The sequence below is a fragment of the Trichechus manatus genome, unplaced genomic scaffold, assembly GCF_000243295.1.
Source record: "Trichechus manatus latirostris isolate Lorelei unplaced genomic scaffold, TriManLat1.0 scaffold00048, whole genome shotgun sequence".
NCBI classification, from domain to species: Eukaryota; Metazoa; Chordata; class Mammalia; order Sirenia; family Trichechidae; genus Trichechus; species Trichechus manatus.
Window position 1 is genome coordinate 12486874 of NW_004443984.1, and position 25961 is coordinate 12512834.

Consider the following 25961-nt stretch of genomic DNA (forward strand, 5'->3'; position numbering starts at 1 on the left):
TATACTCAAATACAGACAACTCAAGCACACAATACTAGAAACAACCTCAACGCCCAGCCACTGGGGATGGTCAGATAAGTCTGGTACCGACTGGTGGTCTGCCCACATCTATTTCAAACTATGTTTTACACCAAAGTTCATTACAGCACTTTTCACAATAGCCAAAAGGTGGAAACAATGGAAACGTCCATCAACAGATGAATGGATAAACAAAACGTGGTACCTACATACAGTGGAATATTACTGATCTGTAAAGAGAAATGAAGTCCTGATGCACGCCACGACATGGATGGACCTGGAACATTATGCTGAGTGAAGTCAGTCAGTGGCAACAGGACAAATACTGCATGATTTCACTTATATGAAATAAGCAAATATACAGAAACCGAAGGATATTCATGGTTACCAGGAGCAGGAGGGAAGGGGAAAGAGAGAGTTTTTTCGTAGGGAGCGCTGAGTTTATGTCAATGGTAGTAGAATAATTTGGAAAAGAACAGTGACAGAGGTTGTAACAACATGAAGAACGTAATCAATGTCACTGAATTATACATGTGAAAATTGTTGAATCAGTGAAGGTTTTGCTGTGTATATTTTCACCACAATTAAAAAAAAAAAACTATGTTTACAGGGATTGTGTGATAAACACAGAGAAAGGGGAATATGCTACAGTACAGTTAACCCTCCCTATCTGCGGGTACCGCATCCTCGGATTCAACCAACCCCAGATCAAAAACATTTGGAAAAAAAGACAAAGTTCTATTTCCATAGTATTGAACGCCATGTTTGCATATCTAACTATCTACTCCACATTATTTATGTAGAAATTTACATAGCACTTACATTGTACTAGGTATTACAAGTAATCTAGAGATGATTTAAAGTACATGGGATGATGTGATACTATGCCATTTTATATAAGGGACTTGAGCATCCTTGGATTTTGGTATCTGTGGGGGGTCCTGGAACCAATCCCCCGTAGATACCAAGGGATGACTGTAGGAAGTGTTTAAAAAAAAAAAAAAACAAGTCACATCCAAAACAGGAGGAGGAGAAGGGGCCGGGGAGGAGAAACCTGTGTACTAAGGACTGTTCCAGGTGACAGTACCTGGTAATTTTCTTCCTTTCCAGTTTTTTGGTTTATAAATAGCATGCGTTATCAGTGGAAGCCCAAGACAACAGGAAGACGTTGGCTAGAATGCGTATTAGGAATCAGACCTGCTGTTAAATCTCATTTCCCCAATAACGTCATAGGCCTGGGCCTCAGTTCCCGGCTTGTAAATAGAGATTGCCAGGAGGATTGTAGGGAACAGGGCAAGGGAAAGCTCAGCACTGGCCCAGTGCCTAGTATGGTCTCACTCATTCAACAGATGCTCTTAAATCCCTACTATGTGCCTGGCATGGCTCTAGGAACTGGGAATATAATGATGAACAAGACAACCAAGGGGTCTGCTCTCGTGGAACATACACTGCTGGTGCAGGAGACAAAACAAATAAGCAAAGAAAGCTTACTTCGAATATTCATACAGTGACTCTACACAGGAGGAGCCATTGTGATTGGGTGATTGGGGAAAATCTCTGTAGATGGCGTTTAGTCAGGGATGTAAACAGCATACAGGAATCAGCCCTAGGATGATGGGGGAGGTGTTCCAGGCAGAGGGCACAGCAGGTGCAAAGGCCTTGAGGCAGCAATGCACTGGATGAACTTGAGCAATTGAAAGTCAGTGTCAGGGGAGCACAGTGGTGGAAGCAGAGGTACAAGAGGCGAGCAGGGGTCAGATCGTGCAGGGCCACCTCCAAGTTCATAGTGAAGAGTTTAGATTTTACTTAAGTGCTGGAAGGGTTTGAGCTGGTGACACCATCAGATTAACCTTTTAATGAAGTTCTGCCTGACTGCTGTGGCAGGCGGCTAGATTCCTGGTCCAGCCCAGATGGCCTAGCGTGGGCTCCGCAAGTGAGACACGATAGTAACAAGACTTGGTTTCTTGCCCCAGAAACTTGAAATGTGTCTCTGCAATGCTGGCCTCAGCCCCAACACCACGAGGTTTCCCACCGCGATAAGCAGCAGGCAAAAGAAGTTTGGGGGGGGCCTCTCCATAGGGAGTCAAGCCAAGGAACTCAGTGCTCATTCCCAATCAGGACACGGGGTCTGGGAGGGCAAGATTGTGAGATGTCCAACGAAATTGCTTTTCCTAAGCCAGCCCGATGGCCAAGCTGTGTATGCAATGTGCAAGGGAGGAAAAGGCAGAGGGCTGTGGGGCCCATCGGCTGAGGGGACCAGGACAGGAAGATGGAGGCTCCCTGAGGAGGGGAGAGGAGAAGCAGAGTGATGGCCCTCCCCTCCCAGACACCTGGCGGCTCTCAGCAGGCTAGGCTCTATCCCACAGCTCACCCCTTGGGTGGGGGGCATCATCCCCATCAAAACAGGGGCTCCCCGGGGCAAGGACAGGGTCTGAGATGGACCACTAGACTCAAGGCTCACTGAGGGCAAGCGCTGTATCTCTTGGCTCAGACTAGGGGTTCCTGAGGTGGGGGTCTCATTCCTCTTTCCTCAGTACCCTTCGCCTCAGCCCGGTGGAGGCCAGTTCCCAGGGGCTAAGCCAAGAAGTCTCCAGGATTCCATGGAGGTTGAGCTCCTCAGGGACTGCACAAAGCCAAGTTTGGTCCATCCGGTGGAGGGAGGGGGCTCCGGCCTTTGCCCCCAGGCTGCTGCCCACAACCTGCAGCACTGGCTTTCAGTTCTCTTCTCTTGAGAGGGGCACTCCTTCAAGGAGACCACAACTGGTTTTCTGTTATTTTCCTGAGCCAGCCCACACTCACGCAACTTTCCTGACGGTCCAGACCCGGGCAGGCGGTCCACCTGGCTCAAACAGGAAACCTCCTGAGAGGCCTTGCCGGGGCAAAGCCAGCTAAGGAATCGTCAACCACAACTACGGATGACTACGCTGAGGCCCATGGTGGTTCAGTGGGAGAATTCTTGCCTCCCATGTGGGAGACCAGGGTTTGGTTCCCTGCCAACGTACCTTATGTGCAGCCACCATCTGTCAGTGGAGGTTTGTGTGTTGCTAGGATACTGAGCAGGTTTCCGCTGAGCTTCCAGATTTAGACAGACTAGGAAGAAATGCCTGGCGATCTACATCTGAAAATCAGTCAGTGAAAACTCAATGGATCACAACAGTCCGATTCGCAACAATCATGGAGATGGCGCAGGATTGGGCAGGGTTTCATTCCATTATACATGAGGTCGCCATGAGTCGGGGGCTGACTCGACAGCAGCTAACAACAAAAACTACAATAAGGCCCAGAACAAAAAGTGACAGATCTGACTGCCCACAGTGTCTGCCATGACCGGATGGGGACGGCAGGATGGACGGGAGATGCCAAATTCCTCTGTCTGCAGATTTCCCCTAAAGTAGCACACACACACGAGCACACAGGTGCACACACACCGAAAGAAAGGCACGTGCAGGCTCCCATGCTTGCAGTGAACCTCCTACCCAACTCCTACAGGAAGGTCAGAAGCATCTCCTGCCTCTGCAAAAGCCAAACGGTGCAGAAGCAGAGAAGCCTAGGCCCATGGAAAGCTGCACCTGCGTCTGCAGCCAGCCAGCCAGTCCTGCATGCTGTTGTCAGAATCTAATTAAAAGAGAAGTCGGCAGTGGAAATCGAGGCTCATTTCTCCAGAGGCATAACGAGTCTGTCTCCAGGCCTAGAGGGGTTTGTAGCAGGCCTGTGCAAACCTGCCAAGCCCAAAGGGGTAAGATGGGTAGGGGTAAGGGCTAGAATAAATGCGAAGAACAACAGTGCATTTCCAGCTCCAGCCCCAGCCCCACAGCCTCACGTAAATCTGGGCTCCAGAACAGCGGGGCCTGCCCACAGGACCCCTCCCCACACCAGGAGCCTGAATCATAGGAGTTGTGTTGGATCTGGAGCCCTGGCTGAGCCCCCTGCCATCAGACCAGGTCAGGGCAGGGAGCAGGTAGAAACACAGACAGTCCAGCGTCAATGGGTCCCAGAGGGGACAGGGGAGCTGAGCACAGCGCCCTTGGGTGGAGGCAGGCAGCAGTACCACAGGCCGCAGCCCTTCATGCCTGATGAGCTGGGCGGAGATCAGCCTCACTGTCCGTTTTCTTTTCCAAACATGGGGTGTTCATTTATCCAGAGAGGAACTCAGGCTTGTTTGATCTGAATTAATTGCTTGAGGAAGCTGTCAGCTAATCAAGCCTCCTCTCCTCCCAACCCTGTCCATCCAGCACTCCAATCCCAGGCCACGGCTTCCCATTCCTCACCTTGGACCCCTCCTCCAACCCCTGGCTGGCCTTGGGAGCCCAGGGGCCAGGGCTGCCTTACCTCTAAGAGACCTCTATCCCCCTCATCCCTAAGGAAAGCCCCCTGCCCATATGCCACCAGTGTTGGCAGGCCCCTCACCTGAGCTTCCGGAATGCCCGGGCGTCCCGCCCCCTCGGCCCCTGTGGTCCAGGCTGGGTTCTTGACTGGGTGCCTTCCCTGTGCCAAGAGCCGCTCTGTGAGGATTATATTCCAAACCAGTAGTCAGCAAACCATGGCCCTCGGTCAAATCCAGCCTACCACCTGGTTTGGTAAGTCAAGTTTTACTGGAACACAGTGGTGCCCACATAGAAAAGAACCCATTGAGTTCTTGGGTAGCTTGAGAACACAGCACTTGGACTGGACACCCTTGGTGGGTTATGATGAAGGACAAAACAGTCTGCAAAGAAATCCTGAATTCTACGTAGTAGGGTCAGTGACTCTGAAACCCACCCTTTGGTATGGCTGACTTACACTTATGTTAGTGGGAACCAGGTTTTCACAGGAGAGAGGAGGGTCAAGGGTGGAGTGAGAGAGGGTTAGCAAGCGCTACGAGCTCGGGTTTGAATTACAGGCATCAGTATGAACTTCAGGTTTTTCCCTGGCTCTGTCCGCTGAAAGGGCTAGAAGCAATGACCCCCGGTAGCAGTGAGCACAATGGATCTTGATCTCTAAACACTATTCCCCACTCAAGGAAACCAGATAGGGCACCCAGGAAAAATGGCTGATTGGGGCAGGGAAATACATGGTGAGCCTAGGACACTCGTGTTCCCAAAAAGCAAGGAAGTGCTCAAAGAACTATGGGGAAGAGTCAGAAGGGGCCAGGAGCCTGTACAAAGGGCCCCCACTGGCCAGATTTGAGACAACTTGAGCATCAAAAATAATAATGGTGGTCCTGATTATAGCACACTGAATTTTTTAAAAAATCTATGAATTTATAGTAATAGTAAAAAAACGGGGTAGGGGGTGAAATTCCTCTTTAAAGAATGACAACTAATAAATGCAGAAGGGATGACAGAATTAGACAATTGTAATATTGCTATTCCACCACCCTCCTGTCAGTCTGTTGTACTGTGGTGGCTTTCGTGCTGCTATGATGCTGAAAGCTATGCCATAGGTGCCACAGGGTCACCCATGGTGAAAAGGTTTCAGCAGAGCTTCCAGTCTAAGACAGACTAGGAAGAAAGTCCTGGTGATCTATCTCTAAAAATGAGCGAATGAAAACCTTATGGACCACAAGAGGATACTGATACGGTGCTGGCAGATGAGACCCCCAGGTTGGAAGGCACTACACAATAGCTACAAGAACAGGCTCAAGCATACAACGATCATGCAGATGGCACCGGACGAGGAAACGTTTTGTTCTGTCATACATAAGGTCACCACGAGTCGGAGCTGACTCAGTGACACCTAAGAACAACAAAAGGGGACATGACAAGCAAATGCAAACGTATGATCATCATGGATGGGGTTGAAGGAACAGCTATAAACAGTATTTTGGGGGACAAGTGGGAAAATATGCATATGAATAGTATTTAATATCAGCATACTGATGTTAAATTCCTTGGTGTGATAACGGTTTGTGGTTATGTAGGACAGGCAGGCCGAAGTATTTAGGAGTGAAGGGTAATAATGTCTGCAATTGACTTTTAAACGGCCTAGCAAATGAAAATAAAAATATAAAGTGTGTGTGTGGGTGCGCACATGGGGGAGAGAAGAAATATGGCAAAATGTTAACCGTTGGTTAGCTAGGTGAAGAATGGATGTGTGCTCATTGTACTATTCTTTCAACTTTCCTACAGATTAATTTTTTTCGAAATAAAAAGATGCGGGGGTGGGGGAGGCAGCTATTAAAAACAAAAAAAAAGCTAACGGTCCAGAGTCGAGGGTCTGGGTCTGACCCCTTGCTCCACCCTCTCCCACCTGCATGGCTCTGGCCAGGTGACTCAGTCTTCTCTCCCCTCTGAAATGGGGGTAGAAAGAGCACCTGCCTTACGGCGTACATGAGGAGTCAGTGGGCAGTGCCCAGCACAAACTGAGTGCCCAGGACATGCTGGTCACCGTTAGGAGCTTGTCCGGAGGAGCTGGGGTGACACCCAGGGGTACTGCCCCAGCCCAAGGCCCAGCCTCAGCCTCTCTCCACAGCCTTATGCAGCCCCGCTGCAGGCGCCTGCCCAGAGGGTTGCAGGTGAGTGATACTGTCCCAAATAGTGCTGACACAGCCCAACCTCCAGTTGTACAATATTTATGCGCCTTCAGGCGACACTTCTGCACAGCTTCCATAAATTCCCAGGGCAAGCAGCTCAGCGCTCAAAGTCATTAGAGCTAAGATGATGCCAAGGAGCTGGGAAGGAGCGCCAGGCCTCGCTCGGGCTCTTATGGGCAGGAAGGTGGCAGAGCTACGATGTCCCAGGCACCTACCACATGCCAGGCTTTGCAGTGTAGGCTGGGCATTTCACAGGTGCACTTCATCTTCAGGGATCCCAGAAAGGGGGGCTGCCACCTAGAGTGAACTAGCGGGGCAGGGGCAAAGCTGGACGAGAGCCTCACCTGCAGACTCCAAGTTCAAGTGCTCTCCCCTGAGGGTCTCAGAGGGGACTCTGACACCATGTACTGAGCAGGTTGTGAGCAAGCAACGGTCCCTGGAAGTAATGTCATGGTCCCAGAGATATACCACCCCCCACATTACCTCACCAGCCAAACCCAAACCAGTTGCTGTTGAGTCTATTCTGACTCTTGGAGACCCAATGTGTATTAGAGTAGAACTGTGCTCCATAGAGTTTTCAATGGCTGATCTCTCAGTAGATTGCCAGGCCTTCCTTCCAAGGCACCTCTGGGTGGTTCTGAACCGCCAACCTTTCGGTTAGTAGCTCAGTGCTAACTGTTTGTACCGCTCAGGGACCACCTTGCCAGCACATCTCCTTAATGCCGCAGCAACCTGAGAGGTGGGCACCATTGTTCCATCTGCATTTAACAGGCAAGAAATTGAGAGCATCACGAAACAGGCCATGTGGGTCACTTTGCTGGCAAAGGGAAGGGCTGGGAACTGAGACCCCAAGGTCACGCTCCGAGGTGCAGCGCTGCGTATGCAGAGGGCAGGATTTTAAAAGCAATTAGCACAACAACTCCCTTCCCTCACTTAATCTATCTTATTCTTATCAATGCTTTACAGCCGAGGAAACAAACTGAGAAGCTAAATGACGGTCACCAAGTCACACTGCTAGGAAATTGGAGAAGCCACAATTCGAACCTCAGGTGACCAACTGGTCCTGTTTGCCCAGGACTGTCCTGGTTTTGACACTGAAAGTACTGCCTCCCAGGAAACCAGTCAGTCCTGGGCAAATTAGGGCAGTTGGTCACTCTCATGCGACTCCAAAGCCCACACTCTGTCCCCAAGCCACAGCAGACACCACTCCAGGGCTCCGTCTGATGTCTAAACCCTCCTGCCTTCCATGTCTGATCCGGTGGAAGCCAAGGGACCATGTACCAGGAGCAGCGCTGCTCTTCCTGACGCGTTCCTGAGGGAGGTTAAGATCTGGTGCCACCTCCACCTCTTACCAGCAGGTCAGTTAACATTTCTGCAAGGTGGGGTTTAGGTCATTTCTGTCTAAAAAGAGACTTCAGCAAATGCTGGGCTCTCCTAGCTCAGGGCCACCGTGTGAGCCCAAGAGGGACAGACGGACAGAGGAGGGATGGATATCCCAGCTCCAAGACAGATGGCCAGTCCTGAACATCAACAATCCATTTTAGAATTCATTGTGCAAAATGTGGTGTCTTTGGTGCGTTCTTTTAGAAAGATGGTCAACAGTCTTTGCCAACATCTCAAAAAGGGTCTGTAAACCACCCTGGCACACTCCCCCACCTTGCCTAAAAAAAGTTAAGCATTCCCACACTAAAGCCTCCTCATGACTAAGTACATAAAAAGGTGGGCACAGACAAGGGTGCTGACCCCTCACCAGACTAACTGTGACCCAGACCAAGGCACACAGAACGCACCACTGCAGGGAGGGTCTGCTACGGCCGCACCAATGACGTTTTGCCTTTAAAAACTGAGCTAAACTAAAATCTATCCGTGTATCTGGCCATTCTGGGGGCAATATAAAAAGGATCTCCAAGTGTGAGCCATTGATATTCTCCTCATTAGTCCTATTTAATTTCCTTTTGTTTTGTTGAATCATGAGAGCCAGCTTAGCGTTTCTTCTCCAGCATCGACACCTAAGGAGGGTGGGCCAGCTGCCGGCCACCTGGGGCCACCAAACACCTTTGCTATGAGCCTTGCCCTCAGTAGCAAGCAAGTGCCAGGGGTGATCTGAGGGGAGGAGGGGACAACCTGCTGCCTCCCCCTGCCCCAGCCACCACAAGGACACATGAAGACCAAGCAGCAGAGAGAGGGGGATGCTCATCTTCCCGCACCTGTGCATGCCTGGGCTGTGCTCACCTCGCCCTACCTGAGCTCACAGAATCCCTGCAACCGCCTTGAGGAAGGTACAGCCACTAAGCCTCTGTTCAGATGAGGAAACTGAGGCTCGAGGGCGGGGAGGGGGGTGACCTGCCCAGGGCTGGACAACAGCGACAGTACAGCTGAGCTCAGGTGTGTGTGGCTCACCTTCCTCATGGCACTTACTATTGCCTGAAAAGGCCATGCTATCCACTTACTGCTTGAGAGAGGCCGCAGGCTGTGGGCCCCCACTCCACCACTGACTGCCTCAGTTTCTTCAGCTTTAAAATGGGAGTAATCATAGCAACTACCACATGGGAAGATTACACGAGTTGCTACTTGCAAAGAGCTTGGAACAGCCTTGGAGGGAGGGGGTCTCAGGAAGCGTTAACTCAGTGGTGGTGGCGAGGTGGTGGTCTCTGTCGATCCCGTGACCCCCACTCCCCTACAGAGGGCAGGCCGACAAGGGTGGGGACCACTGCTGGAGCCCAGGGCCAAGAATGAGGACCCTTCCCCTGGGCTGGGGGGACTGAAGGGTGCAGGGTGGACACCCTACCAGGGAGAGACAGAGACAGCCACAGAGACAGAGAGACAGAAAGTGAGATCAGCAGAGAGGAGGGAGGGAGAGGGCTCAAACCAGTGCATGAAGGCAGAGAGAGATCAATGGGTGCTGAAAGACAAGAAAAGACCAAGAAAGGGTGAGAGAGTCCAAGACTGAAAGAGAGACAGAGGTGGAGAAAGATAAGAGCAAGAGACAAAGAACGTGTGTGAAAGAGAGCAGGACTGAGGTTGCTTCTCTGAATACATTTAACACCCATGAGTAAAGCACCAAAAACGAAATAAGGCTTCGAGGTGAACACCTGGTGCCCAGTAGGAGTGTAATAAGTAGTAGCTCACTGACCAACAAAGTAAATTCCTGTTCCCTGCTGATCACACGCGTGTGCCCACCTCTTCCCCTTCCTTGGCTTCATGTGTTCATGAAACCTTCACGGAGCTGCTCTGCCTGCCAGGCCCTGGGGACACAGTGTGGTAAGGGAGCGGCTCAGACTCCATGGGATGAAGGTGATGGAGCTGGGAGCCAAAGGTGAAGCGAGCACAGAGGAGGAGGCAAAGAACTGGCTGGGGAGGCAGTCAGGCTGCATAGAAAGAGACTGAAAGTCTGAGTGGTCGGTAAGATTCTGCCCAACAGGAGGACTGATAAGGGCGTTCCGCAGGGGAACGGCAGGAACAAAGGCTCAGAGGCCTGACAGTGCCTGGACAGAGCCTGCGAGGAACTGGGACCACTTAGGGGGTAGAGAAGTGGGGAGTCCCACAGGCAGAGAGACCAAATACAGGCTGGGAGGTCCCTGACTTTGGGCCAAGGCAGCCTGGGAGGCCCAGAAGCAGGGTCAGGTATGGTGGGAGCTTTGTTCTGGAAAGATCCTCCAGCGGCCAAGCCTTGGCATGAAGCTCAGGAAATGTTCCTAAGTGCCCCTGTGGGTGCTCGGCTTTGCCCTGGTGCTCTGTGGAGTAAGGCATGGTCACACCTGCAGGCCTCGTCTGAGTGAGCTTGAATGCTGAAAATCCAGGCACTCCATCCCCGACCCCACACCTTCACAGAAAATCTGCTCAGCACCATTTGCCCGTGCTTAACCAACAGAGGGATGACTGTCACCATGACAGCAGGCCTCCAGACTCCTGAGTCACAGCAGCACAGGTGAGCTGGCTTGGGCCAAGGCAGCTGCCCTTCCCTCCCGCTCACGGTGGAGGTGAGAGGTGCAGGAATGGTTAGTTCTCAGTCTCCATACACAAATCCACACCTGACTGCTGGGGAGATAGTGGCAGCCATTCCAGGGGGCGAGGGACTAGGAGGTCCTGGCTTGACCCAGACTCCAGGTCCCAAATGGACACTGTCAAAAGGACTCAAGCCAGGAGTCAAGGACATATATGATACTAATATCATGGGTCAGTTTCCCTCCCTCTCACATGTATGCACACAAGTGTACACATGTACGCACATACACACACACACACACACACAACCCATTCTCACACCCACTTGTCTGCTTACTCTATTCAGGAGCACACACCCACCCATCCAGTCTCACCACACCTGCTCCAGGAAGCGCAGCCCACCATTCAGCCACCTTCTCACTTCTCTCCCAGGCCCCTGGGCTCCGTGGAAGAGTGTGAGCACGTGCGGGGGGCCGATAGGCACTGTCCCAGCAGACAAGTCCCCTTGTCCAGGGCATGTGCTCTGTGCCAGGCGGACTTGTGCTGCCTCTGGTCTTGTCTCGCCACCCATACTACAAAGCTCCCTTCTCTCACCCAGGCATTCGGGGAGCAGACAGCCGGTCCCTCACTCAGTCCCTCGCCTCAGGTCATGAGCCCCTTCAGAGCCCAATGGCCACTCTGGCCCAGAGGGCACAGGCAGAGGCTGTGGGAGGCCATGGCAAGGGCACTGGGGTAGCTAGGAGCCTGAAGGGAGAGCTGGTGCAGGAGGAAAGGAGGGAGTGGGAGGAAGAGGGGAGAAGGAAAGCAAAAGAGAGCAGGAAATCAGTTCAGCATCCACCCGGTGCCACGGCAGGATAATCTGGAGGGGACATAGCACTGTCCCTGTTCACAAACAAATTACAGTTCCATAGGAGGATGACGCTGGGTACACACCCACAGGACACAACAGACCATGGCCACGGAGAGCGGGCGGAGGAAGGCGGCACTGGGCAGGGGCTTTGGTGTCAGGAACACTCGAGATCCTGGCTCCACCCCCTACTGGGTGGTCCCTGATATCCTGAGCAGGTCCTGAAATCATAATAAAATGCCCGCTAACATCTACGTGCTGAATCCCCGCCAGGCAGAGCCTTGGGAACTCTATGTACACCAAGCTGCTTAGTTCTAACGTCATAAAACCCAAACCCATTGCTGTCGAGCACATTCCAGCTCATAGCAACCCTATAGGTCAGAAGAGAACCATCCCTTAGGGTTTCCAATGCTGCCATCTTTTACGGGAGCAGATTGCCGTATCTTTCTCCCACAGAGCAGCTGGTAGGTTTGAACCACCAACCTTTCAGTTAGCAGCCACAGGTGGGGAAAGTGAGGCAATAGGTGGTAGAACCAGGGTCCGACACCAGCCAGCCCAGCTCCCCAGCCCACACTGACTGCCATCCAGGCCCTCTCAGACAAGGCCTGCAGGGGCATCGGGACTGCCTCCTGTGGAGGTTCCCCTCGGCAGACCCCTCCCCACAGCCCAGTTCCTGGGCATATGAGATGACGGTCACATAACCGTGAGTACTGCCGGAGCCACAGTGAGTGCCACGCGCTGATCTAAGCTCTCTGCATGCATGAGCTCATTTCATCCTTGAGCCATCCAACAAGGGAGGCCCCACAGTCACCCCCAGAGTCTGGCCCTTGGGCTCATGCTCTTGGCCTCCATTCTATCCACTCCCGGCCTGGCTCTCAGTGAAGCCCTCCCTGGGGCTCTATTCGTACCTTGCCAAGTTCCAGAAGCACTGGCAGCTCTCCTTTGGTGTCTGCGTCCCCACCCCCGCCCCCATCCTGCAGCAAGGCTCAGAGAAGCAAGTGACCAGGCAGGGCTGGGGAGAAAGGGAGAGTTCATGAAGGGAAGCCAGGACACTGACAGCCAAAGACACTAGGTGGGGCAGGGGGTCTGAGCAGTCCCAGCCCAAAAGGACTGCCATTTCCTCTTTGCTCCCTTAGTCCTGGCCCCCAGCTCCATCACGCTCATCCCATGGGGTTGTTAACAGGAGTCTGGGCATCTCCCCCACCCTACCGTGTCCCCAGGGCCTGGCAGGCAGGGACACTCCGTGAGCGTTTAGTGTGTGAGACCAAGAAAGGGGAAGAGGCAGACACATGAGTGTGATCAACGGGGCGTAGGGAATTGCTCCCACCCCCTCCTCCCCTCCAGGGCCGTCTGCTCTCTCCAGCAGGGTCTCTGTCTGCCCTCCTCCTCCTCCTCCCTCTTCTCCTCCAGTTCCTGTCCTGCTGCTAGTCACAGCTTCACAGGACCTGCTCCTGTGCCAAAGGCTTCAAAGTTTGTTTTTTTAAAACTATCAAGTCCTTTCATCAACCTAAATCTTCCAGGGGAGACCAAATATTCAATACAGGTAAGATCTGAGCTCTTCCAGTTGAAGACAGGGGCGCCTGAAGCCTTACCCCGGAGCCATCCCTTACCCCACAAGACCAACCTCGAGATGCCTCCTCAAAAACTCCAGGAAACTCGGAGCAGAGTCGGAACTGCAACCCTGAGCCACTCCAAACAGATTTACTCCTTGACGCTCTCCAAGGAAGGGGACCTCACAGGATTCCCGAACTACCCTCCGCTTTCTATTCTTCACAAGCTTCCTAAAACGAAGTTTCTCTGAGCATCTAACCTCAATTCTTCCTGCTGCTGGAAAACGCTACCGCTCCTTTTAAACTTGTTACTCTCGGAGCCTTCTGGGAAGTCTGCACAATCTTTAAAAAGTCGATTTCTCAAGTTTCACCTGCCAACTGTTAAAAACAAAACAAAACAAAATGACAAAAATAACAATGACCAAAAGCCAAACCCACTGCCGTTGAGTCGATTCTGACTCACAGCGACCCTACAGGACAGAGTAAAACTGCCCCACAGGGTTTCCAAGGCTGTAAATCTTTACAGAAGCCAACTGTCACATCCTTCTCCCATGGAGCGGCTCTTAGGTTTGAACTCCCGACCTTTCGGTTAGCAGCTGAGAGCTTAAACCACTGCACCACCAAGACTCCTTAGTAACAACAACACACACCTAAAAAATAATTAAGACAAAACTGCTGAGCAAAGATGACTCCGTGGAGTGTCCGTGCCGTGACCCCCAACCCCGCTCACACCGCTGGACACTTCCCTTGGCAGCTCCTGGGATGGCGAGAACTTGGTGCATCTCTTCCCTCACACCAATTTGCATGCCATTACCAAAGAAGCCCTGCACCCGGAGTCCGCTTCTGCAAATTCCCACCCATTTTGTGTCATAAATAAGAGAGGAGACAGAAAACTAATACAGCCCAGCGATGCATTATTCATGCCGTGTCACACTGTTATGATAGATTTATAGCAGCTAATACATGCAAACTAAGTTTGGGCACTAAACGTGAAAATTAGGGGTGGGGAAGGCGGCTGTACGTGTGGGGGCCCAGGGAAATCTGGGGACTGTTGGTGTCCAGGAACCCAGGGATGTTTCTTCTCTGTCATGTGTGGTAACAAAAAGCATTAGTGCCAGTATGAGAGGCCACGCAGGAGTGCAGCGGGAGGTGGAGCAGCTGGAGGCAGAGGGTGGCGGGATTGTTAACGGGAGCATGCTTTGGTGAGCACCTTTCATCTGCTTGCCTGGGGAGCTGTTCAAGCCCTCGGTCAACTGTCCTGCAGCACCCCCACCCCCAATCTCCTTCCACACTTAGGAGAAACAACCCAGACAGAGCCTCTTTCCTAGGGCTGCCCTCTGCCCCTGAACCACCCTTTACTGAGCAACTACTATGCAATGGACTCCAGCTGGATGTGGCCCTGCCCCACGGAGCTCTGATCGGGTTAATCTGACCACCATGCCCAAAATGTCAACATGCAGCTGTGGCGAGTGCTGGGAAGGAATAGATACCACCCGGTCAGTGAGTCACGGGGGTGACCCAGCGTGTGTGTGCGTGCGTGCGTGCACGCGCGTGTGTGTGTGTAGAGGGTTTCAGACAGGCTTCCCTGAGGCGGGCGGGGAGCTGGGATCCCACAGGAGAGGGGTTTTCCCACCCTAACAACAGCCCCTCGAGGTGGAAGCCAGGCCGGTGTCCACATACCCATGCGACCTACTCTGCGCCCGGGACTGTCTAGGCAGGGCTAGAGGCTCCACGCTCGGGCCCGTGCTCCTGCAGCTACACCAGGCAGGCTCAGTATCTGCTCAGCTGAGCCCTGGGGATGGTGGGAGTTGCCATGGAAACACCTCAAGGCTAGCACATAGGCAAGGTCAGGGGCCGGACCTGGTCCCTCGTGTGACATGACTGTCCCACCCACACCTGTCCATCCATCGCTCATGGCTTCAGAAGAAAAGGTCCTTGCCTGAAAGTCAGCATGGAGACTCTCATTCTGCCCTGTGGTGTGGCTGCCATCTAGGCAGGACCCATCTCTACTGTCCACAGACCCTCTGACGACCTCTTTACCCAACTCCTTTCCACCTTCTCCAGGGGCAGCTTCTCTGCCCTACTTCCTTGAAGGCACAATTCCTCCTAGGAAAGCTCCCCCAACAGGCCCCAGCCCACCCTGAGCCTTGGCCAGCCCGGACTTGGAACCTTCCACCCAGAACTCTTACCGAAGCATCACACACCTTCGAGCCCCACCCTGCAGCCTGCTGTACGCAGCTATTTCAAGAGGAGGCACCGGTGTGTAGGAAAAAGGGCGCCCATACATTCACTCCACAAACTCTGGCTGAAAGGCTGCATGGTGCCCAGCCCTGGGACACACCAGCAAGAGCGACAGACAGCCCCGTTTCATACAGCTTCCACCCTGGTGGGTGCAGATGGACTTTGACAATGGAGGCGATAATTCCAGGGAGTGCTACATGCAAGGATGACAATAAAGCAGTGTGGGGGTGATAAGAGTGTGCCTGGGGTGGAGGTGACTTGGATGGAGTGGCTGGGCCAGCCTCACTGATACCTGGGTGACAAGGGAGGCTCTCTGGGGACAGTGTTCCAGGCAGAGGGAGCAGCAGAGTGTAGGCCTGGCAGTGGGAAGCAGCTTGGCATGCTCAAAGACCAACAGAGGGTCCAGCCTGGCTGTAGAGCAGTGACCACAGACTGTAAGCCAAACACCTGGCTTCTAGTCTATTTGCCCATCTGTAAAATGGGCACAGCTGCCCTCTCTCTGCAGTGTTGCAAGGCTCCAACAGCATAATGCACATTCACAGCTCAGCCCGGTCTCCACCACCTCTCCCTGTCCCTACAGCCACCCTCCCACGAGCTGGGGTGATGGGGACACCGGCCCATGTGCCGCATCAGGGAGGGGCTTTGCCTTGGTGCCCAGACCACCCGACTCAGCAGAGCATAGCCGGCACACCACGAGCCTCCTGCCAGCCTGTCCCCAGTAAGTTTTTTCTTAAATTAAGATGCAACAATCATTCCGCAGCCAGCGTCCCCCTCCAGCGATTGGTTAAAATGAACTCCAGACAACTGGATTAGACTTTGAAGGTGGCGATCTAGATAATGAACATGAAGGACGCGGTGTTGACACAGGCCCTGGTGAGCAAAATTATTATTTAACAGGCCTCGCTGCTGCCTCTGCTGGGATCAAGGAGCTGAACAAGCGGTTGGGGGGCAACACAAAACCCAGAAACAGACCTTGGGCGCTGGCGCAGCAGTGGGCACAGATCTGTGGGGGAAGGTGAAAGTCTCCACACTGGTTAGGGCGGCCAAGCAGGGGCCAGCTGGGCAGTGGAGAGTCCAGGCTCAGGGGCCCTCATGAGAGAGGCCAGGGCGGGCCCAGGCCCAGCTCAGAGCCCACACTGTGAAGCCGTCCACCCCACTCACTGTCCCCCATGCCCAGTGATGCCTCTGGCTCCCACTGCTTTCTCTGACTGGAGCATCCTCCCCATGTCCTCTCGCCTCTTTCTCTCTTTCCAATTCATCTACCCAGACTCAGCTCAGGAATTCCATCCCCCAGAAACCCTTCTTAGGTCAGTCCTGTTCCTGTCCCCCTTCCACCTCCCCTGAGTCGCCACTGGGCCTGAGCTCTCCCCCGGTCTCATCACAGTGGGATGAATCCGACAGTCCTAGGTCTGTCTGCCTGCACTGGACTCTGAGCTCTGACGGGCTGGACTGGGTCTTATTCAATCCCAGATCAGCAGCAGCTTACACAGAGATGTTGCCCACCTGGGAGATGGGGGGTGCTAGGTACATCCATCCGTCTGCCTACCATGACCACTTATTAATGAGCACCTGCCATCTGCCACCCACTGTGCTAGGCCCTGGGAAACAAAGATGAGCAAGGCGCTGCCTCCGCTGGGACCAGGGAGGACATGCTGGTGGAAAAAACAAGCACACAAATGAGTGAGGGTCCCCAGGGTCTCACACAGCGGGACAGAAAACAGCGGGGGCAGCCCAAAGAAGGCAGAGCCCCCTGCTAGAGGCAGCCAGCACGGAGGTGAAGAGACTCAGGGGCCAGAGCCCTGGCCTCAGATCCAGACTCTGCCCCCTCTCTCTGTAGCTCTGTGACCTTGGACAAGTTACTTAACCTCTCTGTGCCCATCTCCTCAACTGTCAAGTGGAAATAGTAACAGGAGTCATCTCGTAGGGTTGTTTGAGGATGAAATGAGTTCATACATGTGAAGTGTTTAGACCCATGCCTGGTCCTGCCTAAGTAATAAACCAAAAACCCACTGCTGTCCAGTCAATTCCAACTCATAGTGACCCTGTAGAACAGAGTAGAACTGCCCCACAGAGTTCCCAAGGTTGTGATCTTTATGGAAGCAGACTGCCACATCTTTCTCCCTCGGAGTGGCTGGTGGGCTCCAACCACCGACCTTTCAGCTGGTAGGTGAGCACTTTAACCACTGCACCACCAGAGCCCTACTAAGCAGTATACGTTGGTTATTATTACTCCCCGGGGATGGGAAAAATCAGAAACAACTCCTTAGAGTTAACACAAGCACTAGATTAAGCCCCTAGGTCTTCCCATTTGAGCCAGGGCCACACTAGCCACACAGTCAAGGCAGCACCACCCTCAAGGGTCTCCTAGCTGTGGCTTCCGACTCTAAGTATCTCAGTCACCACGGGGGGCGGGGGCTTTCTCAAGCCTGGTAGAGAATGTGACTCATGGCTGCTAATCAGGAGTGCCACAGACAATCACAGCACCCCTTCCCCGTGAGGCACTGACCTGCAGGTGCCGGGCCATGGGCACACTTGCAAGCCCAGGACTGGCCACGTGGTGGGCAGAGAGGACGGAATTAGCAGCAGCCAGCACAGCTGTCTGCAGAGCTCAGCACTCAGGCAGGCCACTGGTTCCTCTAGCCCAAGCTGGGAACGCAGCTGCGTTAAATATGCATGGCGATCACCTTGTTACTGTGCCAAGTGATTGTGTGTACTGAAGGTGAGCCGCCCACACAGCGCAGGACGCTTGCAGAAACTTTCCAATTTCCCTGGCTGCCTGCTCCCCTGGCCCCACTGCGGCGGCCACCCTCGCCACGCCTGCCGCCCTCCCTGCCTCCCCACAGCCACAGGCCTCCTGACTCCCTCCACAGTGTGCAAAGCCGGTGAAAGGCCATATTGATCCCCTTCTTAAGAACAGCTTGCCCAAAACTAATCTTAAATCATTGTAGCTGTGCTGGAGCCTTGTGGCTGTGCTGGACAGCCAGGCTGGGGCAGAGCTCATGAGTGAGGGAGCAGGCAGCCAGGTCTGCAAAACCGGGGTATGAGAGGGGCAGGACTGGCTCGGGACCCTGTCCCTCCTTTCATCCATCTGTCTCTCGGGTTCCGAGGATGGCTGTCTGCAAGAGAAAGCCTCTCCTACAGTGGGGGGGAAGGGGGTGTGTGTGACAGGTCCATAGTGTGGACAGACACCCACACCCACTGGTGACTCAGATCCTCAGAGCCATGTGGTTTTCCAAATATGCTACGTGTCCAGCAATAAAGATTTAACTTAGGTAACTACAATTAGGCAGGTAAATAACCCAAGTTCATCGACCACTTACTGTGTGCCAGGCACATAGTCCTTTCACAGAAATGTCCTCAATCAGTCAGAGGCAGAGCGAGGGCAATGAGCGTCCAGGGGCGATCTCTAAATTGCGCCCTCCCTCCCAATTCAGGTGCCCGGGGCAATCTCTTAAGTTGCCCTCCCCAATTTCAAGATGAACAGACGACAGCAGCAACCGAGTCAGCAGAAACGCCTTCCTCTTCTCGTCCAGCTGCCTCAGTAAGGCACCTTTCATATTTGTGGCACCTTGGAATGTCATTCTGCACCTCATCCAGCACACCCTTGGACTTGTGCCCAGGGACAAGTACCCCCCTCATTATGACTCTGCAATCGGTCCTCATAGAATGCCACATAGTACTATTACCACTGTATTTTACAGATGAAGTAACTGAGGCCCAGGGAGGTTAGGTGACTAGTCCAAAGTTGCACAGTTTGGCACAGGCACAGCCTGGACCTATCTGAAGCAGCTTGCCCCCAGAACTCCACACTCCCAGGGAACAGGGTGCCCAGCTGACCGGTCACAGCATGTGGAGGTGGGGTGTGGCAGGACTGTGATGGGGCTGCTGCCTTTGCTGATGCCTCCCCGCCATCCCTCCCCCTCCAAGCCTGCTGGGAGCTCAGGGACTGCCAGGAGGGCCTGGGATGGCCTGGTGGGGCCCAGCTGCCCTCACCTCCTCCCTCCCTCAATCTCCTTGCTGACCACTTCTCTACTCCCATGGCCTCCCTGCCTGTGGTTTCTGGGTCCTGCAGCCTTCCCAACCCCTTCCCTGGGAGAGTCTTCCTCGGAAACCCCTCTCAGCTCCCATCCTGCCTCCCAAGCTTCCTCGGCTGCCTCCTCCCTCTTGTGTACCGTTTCCCCTGTTGGCAGCACTGAGGCCGTCCTCTGGCCAACAGGGAGCTCAGGAGCCTGCATCTTCCCATCTCATCCTCTCTCGCCTGGGGCCTCTTCACGTCTCTGGGCTGACTGTTTCCATACCGAGGGCAGGGGCTGGGCCCTCCCCCATCAGGCTGGGAGCTCTCTGGAGTGAGAGGCCATGCCTCCCCCAGCAGACTGGAGGCCCTCCAAGGGCAGGGGCTGGGTCTCCCTAAATTGAGGAGCCCAGTGCAGCGGGCCATTGGCTGAGCACCTCTGTTCCCACTGTTCCCCTCTTAGGGCTGAGTCAGAGCCTTGCCAGGGCATCAGCAGAGGGGAGATCAAGGGCTCCTGATCTGTGAGGACAGTAGGGGCACTCTGGGTGAGGGTTTGCAGGGGGAGCAGGCCGAGGGGTCAGAGATGAAGCATCATCGTTCTTCCTGCTTGAGACCCAGGCTGGACATGGGGGAGGGAAGGATCCAAGACCTAAGAAAGCCAGCCTGATTGCTTTCCCCTCAGAAGGCCATGGAGGTGAGAGGCCGTTGGAGGGGAGTGATAGAGAAGCCCCCCAAAGGGGACCAGGAGCTGGGAAAGTAGTCTGTGGCTACAGCTGCTCCAGTCCCTGCTCTTGGGCTCCCCTCAAGAGAAATAGGACCCAGAAATCAGAAACTCTGGGTTTCCATTCCTGTAGGCCCCTGGATCCACAGTGAGGGTTGCCAGGGCTACCAGTGCCAATACCAGTTTCTGCCAAGTCAATTCCGATTCTTTACAACCCCATGTGTGTCAAAGTAGAACTGTGCTCCATAGGGTTTTCAACGGCTGATTTTTCAGAAGGAGATTGCCAGGCCTTTCTTCCGAGGCACCTCTGGGTGAACTCAAACCTCCAACCTTTGGGTTAGCTAGCAGCAGAGCATGTTAACATTTGCACCACTAAGGACTCCTCACCAGTGCTAGGCTCTAGTAACCCCACCTGCCCTTCCTGATGCCCACCGAAGACTCTGGGCAGTGGTCCTCAGAGGAGACAGCAAGAGCCGCTAATCAAGTACCCCTGGCACTCTGCTTCCATGCATCAGCTCACTCAGTGGGAAAGAGGACTCCAGGAAGGAACAACTGTTTCCCTTTTACAGATTGGTAAACTAACGTTCACACAAGTGAGTCATCACAGAAGCACCCAGCTAGCCAGGTTTGCTGAGCTCCAAAAAATACACCTTTGCTTCAACAAACACTAGAGAACAGAGAATGGGGAAAGAGGTGGTCATGAGCCCGAGAGCTTAATGTGGGGCCTCGGGTCCCACCCAGTCAGCTCTGGGCCTCGGTTTCCCCATCTGTCCAGTGAGGATGGTATCACCTCAGATCCAGCTCTGATCATCCATGATTTTACCATTCCAGGACTTCACTGTGTTCCCGCTTAGCTGGCAAGCAGTCTATTCATGGCTGTGTAAGAGATAACCGAGTGGGCAAAGGAAGATGCTAAGGACGACCCCAGCCCTTTAAGTCAGCACACCTGGAGGCTCCCGTCTGCTCGGACCAGGAGTCCACACTCAGAGCACCACTCTGGGCCTGAAACCAAAACAGCCAAACCAGTTGTCGTCGACTCTGACTCACGGTGACCCCGTGCGTTACAGAGTAAAACTGCTCCATAGGGTTTTCTTGGCTGTAATCTTTATGGAAGCAAAACGCCAGGCCTTTCTTCCGTGGCACCACTGGGTGTGTCTGAATTGCCAAGTGTTAGGTTAGTAGTGGAGAGCAAACCGTTTGCTCTACCCAGGGACCTTCTCTGGGCCTGGCGGCAGCTAATTCCCAATGGCTAACCCAAATAAACATAGTAAAGGTGATGAAAATACTGCTCAGGGAGTCATGGCCAACTCTCAGGCCAGCACACAGGATGGGCCTTGGGTGTGACCAAGGCAGGGGGTAAGGAGTGCTGTTGGACAGTGGCAGGCATGGGCCCAGCTGAGCCAGGAACAACCCCAGGCCCAGGCCCTCCTCCCTGGGGCTGGAGGCAAGGGCAACATCGCAAGGGGCCAAGGCAGGAGCCGGGTAGCCTCCATCTCCACGTAGTGTAAAACCTCCCAGATAGTTGTATCCACAGTGGCCGTACCCTTAGCACAGCTGAGGCCCCACGGGTACAAGTCCTGGGTACACGTCTGAGAACAGGGACCCCAGCCCCCACAGGCAGCAGCAGACACAACCCAGGACCAGGATCGCAGTCCTGTGCAAGCAAGACCCTTCCCCTGGGAAAGCCCTGCCCTCACAGAGGCCCTGGGGCTGCATATTGGGGCTGAGACGCCCAGCGAGGTGGGGCGGTGGGCAGGGCTCTCAGGTCCCCTCTGCTTCCCAACAAACTCGATCCAAATCAACCCCTGAGACACAGCTAGGTGCCCAGAGCGGTGTCAGGTGGGGTACAAGAAGGCTCACCAGGGGCCAGGAGCCACCAGGCAGGGCCAGTACCTGAGTCTGCAGGGTGGTGGCATCCAGGACGGTGACCCGGGGCCCACAGCTGGCCCACACTGCATCCTCCAGGCTCAGCAGGGTGCGAACAGGTCCAGGACCCACAGTCAGACACACAGGAGGGCTCTCCAGGTCCCATGGGACTCCTCCTGTGGGAAAAGAGGGAAGCAGTCAGGATCAGGGCAGGGGCCCAGGGCACCCCATGCCCCCAAAACCAAGACCAGCAGGGTCCAAACCCAGCAGCATGGGGGGCCCAGCTGGCTCCGCAGCATCCACTCACCCCTCCCTATGGCCCCTCCTTCCTTCCAGCTGAATGGTGGCCATTCCCATCTGCCTCAACCCCCACCATTTATGTCCCACCCCCTCTGGGGACTCTACTCCCCAATCCTTTCCTTCCTTCTTCCCTCCTTCCCCTCCCTCTTTGTCTCCTTGCCCTCTCTTTTATTCATTCATTCCACACACCTACTCGTCAGACCATGAGCTGGGTGCTGGGAAGACGGAAATGAATCAGACACAGCCCCTGCCTCAAGGAAATTCCAGTTGGTCCAAGAAACCAACCAGTTAATCAACAGTTAACATACAATATGCCAAGGACAAATGACCAGGCGCGCAAAGGGGGCCCTGGGAGTTGCTGACATGGAAGGGACTAACTCTGCACAGAGGGAAATCCAGGGAGGCTTCTCAGAAGAGGCAGCATCCACACTAGGTCCTGCCAAGAAGGCAGTGTGATATAGGGGAAAGGGTCCTGGACTGAGCATCAAGAGTCTTAGGGTCTGGCCCAGGTTCTGCTATCAACTCATTAAGGACCTTGAGCAAATCTATCTCCTTCTCAAGGCCTCAGTTTTCTCGTCTGTAAAAAGAAAAACATCTGAGGATGTTTCTGACACAGGAGCTTAAATAGACTGAATCTTGCCTTCTCATAGGTCTTCTCACCTATTTCAAGGCACTTCTGCTGACTCTACTGAGATTGTTGATAACTTTCCTCTTCCAGAGACACCTCTGAGACCAGGTGCGGAAGAAGGGAGCTTGGACAGGCCACCATCCTGAAGATGGCTTGCCCTGCCCTACCCACAGGGGGTTCGGCTCCCCCATGTGCCATTTCCCTACCACTGAGCAGTGTTTACTGAAATGGATTTTTCTTGGAACTCACACCCAGTGTCACATCCTGCCTTGCCAGGTGGGAAAGGGGGACTCAGGAGGAAGCTAGGGCCAGGACTGGAGCAGCCTGGGTTGTGGCACTCCCTGGAGAGGTAGCAGCAGTGGCTGGGGCTTGGGAGGCGGACAGCGCCAGCCACTGGCTTCTCAGTGTCCGTCACCCCTACGCCACCCACACAGTCCTGCCACAGACCCTCCTCCCCTGAGCCAGCTGCTGGGGCCAGGTGCCTGGGGTGGCACTGTGGGGCACAGATGTCCTGGAGCTGGAGAAGCCACCACGGAATATGATGGAAGCTGCCTTCTGGGGCATGGGGGAAGCCCACACAGGACAGACCAGGATCCCACCCCCACCCTAGGCCTGGTCCCAGGCCTCCCTCTCTCCCTACCCTCCCCCATCTGTAAAACAGCTTCCCCTCTCATACTTCTACCCCTTAAAATTGGCAGACTCCCAGCTCAGCTAAAAGCTGAGGAATAGGGACACCAAAAAAAAAAAAAAGCCCAGTTGGCTCATTCCAGCCCATGAGTATGAGCAGGTAAAAAGCAGTGTGGGCTAGAATCCTGACTGTGGCTTCTCAACATCTGTATGAACTTGGGCACGTGACTTCCCTCTCTGAACGTCAGTTTCCTCATCTGTAAAATGGGCATGATAACCATACCTACACCTCACCGGATGTTGCACAGATAAACGAAATATACGTAGACCATTTGGCACAGTGTTGGCACAGTGACAGGAGGTGACAGCTACATAACGTTATACATCGGCGCAGCAGGCACGCTTCTCTTGGGTGCCTAACTCCCCACAAACCCACGCAGTTGATACTATTATCATCCCCCATTTACAACTGAGAAAACTGAGACAGAGAATTTAAACAACAAGCCCAAATCACACACCTACGAAGTACTCGGTGCTCATTAGCTCTTACTGTTTGATATCATTTACCACAACAGGCTGTGGAAGCAGGTGTTAACTCCACTTGGCTAATGTGACAACAGGATGGGCCAGGCGGGCACTCAAACTCAGCTCTGCCTGCCTATGCTCCAAGTCTCCTTCACCAACCCTGCTACCCTCTCAGCTTCCAAGAGTCTCCAAAGGGCTCTGGGGTCGGAACTGGGGGGTCGAGAAGGGTGAGTGACTGGGAGGCCGCCAGGCCTCAGTGAGGGATGCTTACACCCGACCAGGACACCAGAGCCAAGAGAAATCAAGGCTTTGAGCGCCCCCCAGTGGCCAGAAGCAAGTAGTGCTTTGTGGCCAGAAGGTGGAGCTCCTGCCGCTACAGCTTAAGGTCTGGGCTGCTACTCCTTCCACAGAGGAAGCGGCTAGAGGTGCTGCGACCATGCCCCAAAACTAGGAAATTGGGGCTTTGCCCCGTGGGCTCAACAGTGACAGCTGTCAGAGTCCTGGCACCCTCTAGCCTGCCCCTTTCTGGAACAGCACCACTCTGGCTGCCCAGGTAGGGGCTAGGATGCCCTGAGGATCACACAGACACTGACCACGCCTCCTCTGTTTGCTGGGAGCCTCACAAAATCCTCTAAGAAGTCCTAACTGTGATAAAACATATGGATACTAACACTGTTCTATCAAACAGGACACGACAGGAGTCAGGGGTCCCTGATTAGAGGGTCCACCATGCCCGTGGGGGGACCTCAGCCACAAGCTTCCCCTGCCTGGGACTCAGTTTCCCTATCTCACCACGAGGGGACACAACTTTCCTCTAAGTTCTTCCCAGCCCTCACACGCCATGACTCTAAGATGTTAAATGCAATCACTGTGGGGTCGGGGTGGGGCTAGAGCCTCCCCCGCCTACTGGTGGCTCCAACCTTCTACGCTCTCCTCACCCCCAGTGGCTCTGAGTAAGCACCCACACGTTCCAGAGCATGCATGCGCACTCTCACGCACGCACCCGTCCCCTGCATGACAGCGCATTTGTCTGGCCTGGCCCCAGCTCTTGGCCAGATGAAGGCCCTGTCTCCTCAAAGGCACTCTCAGAGACTTGAGTCCCTCCTCCCCTAGCCCCCAGGGGAGAGGCCCAGCTGGTCCCCCTCAGGAGCCAGATCCAGGCAGAGCCACAGATAGACAAGACACAGAATGAAAGTCATCCAGCCTGAGAGGGTCCGGAGGACAGTCCCTGCCTGGTAAGTAATAACAATAACGGTAAGAGTAACGATAATGACAATGATCCAGGTAACAAGTACAAGCTCCACTCTAAACACCTGTGTAATTATTACATCTATCCTTCACAACCACTCTATGAGGTGCGGCTGGCTTCACTCCCATTTTACAGGTGAGGACACTAAGGTTCAGAGAGGTGAAGCAACAGGCCTAAGCTCTCACAGCTGGGACTCAGTCCGAGGCAGCCTGACTCAGTAGCCCATCCCCTCAACCACTCCAACATCTGCCTCCTGGAGGGGGTGACCCTGGCCCACATCTCCAGTGTCCAACCAGAGACAACCCCACATCCCACCCAAGGCCTGGTGATGTGTTCCTGGTCACTCAGAGACAGGGGAGATGGAAAAGCAGACCCCAGGTAACGCTGTTCAAACCCGGGACTCGACAGCCCACTGGGGCTGGGACTATGGCCACCTAGCCCCTCTCTGGGTCCCTAGCACCTGGCTCAGTGCCTGGCACTTCATGGACACTCAGTACATATTGGTCAAATGAATGAATGCAGATAAGCAGAGGCCCCTGGGGGCAGCAGACTGCCACACCCACACTGCTCTTGGCCTGTTTCCCCATCTGTCAGCTGGAAGGTGGACTCGAGGCCTCTCCAACTCTGACAGTCTGTGGGGCCATGGGGCCTGGTGAACTTTGACTCTTCGCAGGTCAGCCCTCAGCTGCTGTTCCACAGGTCCCCCAGTACTAAAATAAGTCCCCAGGTCGACTTCTGCCTATTTTGCTTAGTATTTCTGGCCCTCCCCTTTTGCAATGAGCTAAAGCATAGGCCAGGAACGCCAATTTAGTCAGGTCTTGGCCTCAGCCAAACCCAGACAGGATGGTAAACCTGTCAATATAAACATTTACAAATATCAAATACCCTCTCCAAGGAGTCCCTGGGTGGCGCAAATGGTTA

At 54.0% G+C, this 25961-nt stretch overlaps 1 protein-coding gene across 3 annotated transcripts in view; it reads right to left on the minus strand.

The window, feature by feature from the left end:
• ARHGEF10L (Rho guanine nucleotide exchange factor 10 like) overlaps positions 1-25961 on the minus strand; it is a 126218-nt gene that overhangs the window by 15463 nt on the left and 84794 nt on the right. For all 3 annotated transcript variants that reach the window (XM_004377199.2, XM_023732148.1, XM_023732147.1), the window contains one exon: positions 21739-21887. In XM_004377199.2, coding sequence (XP_004377256.1) covers positions 21739-21887 — 149 coding nt within the window. The remainder of the gene's footprint in view (positions 1-21738; positions 21888-25961) is intronic.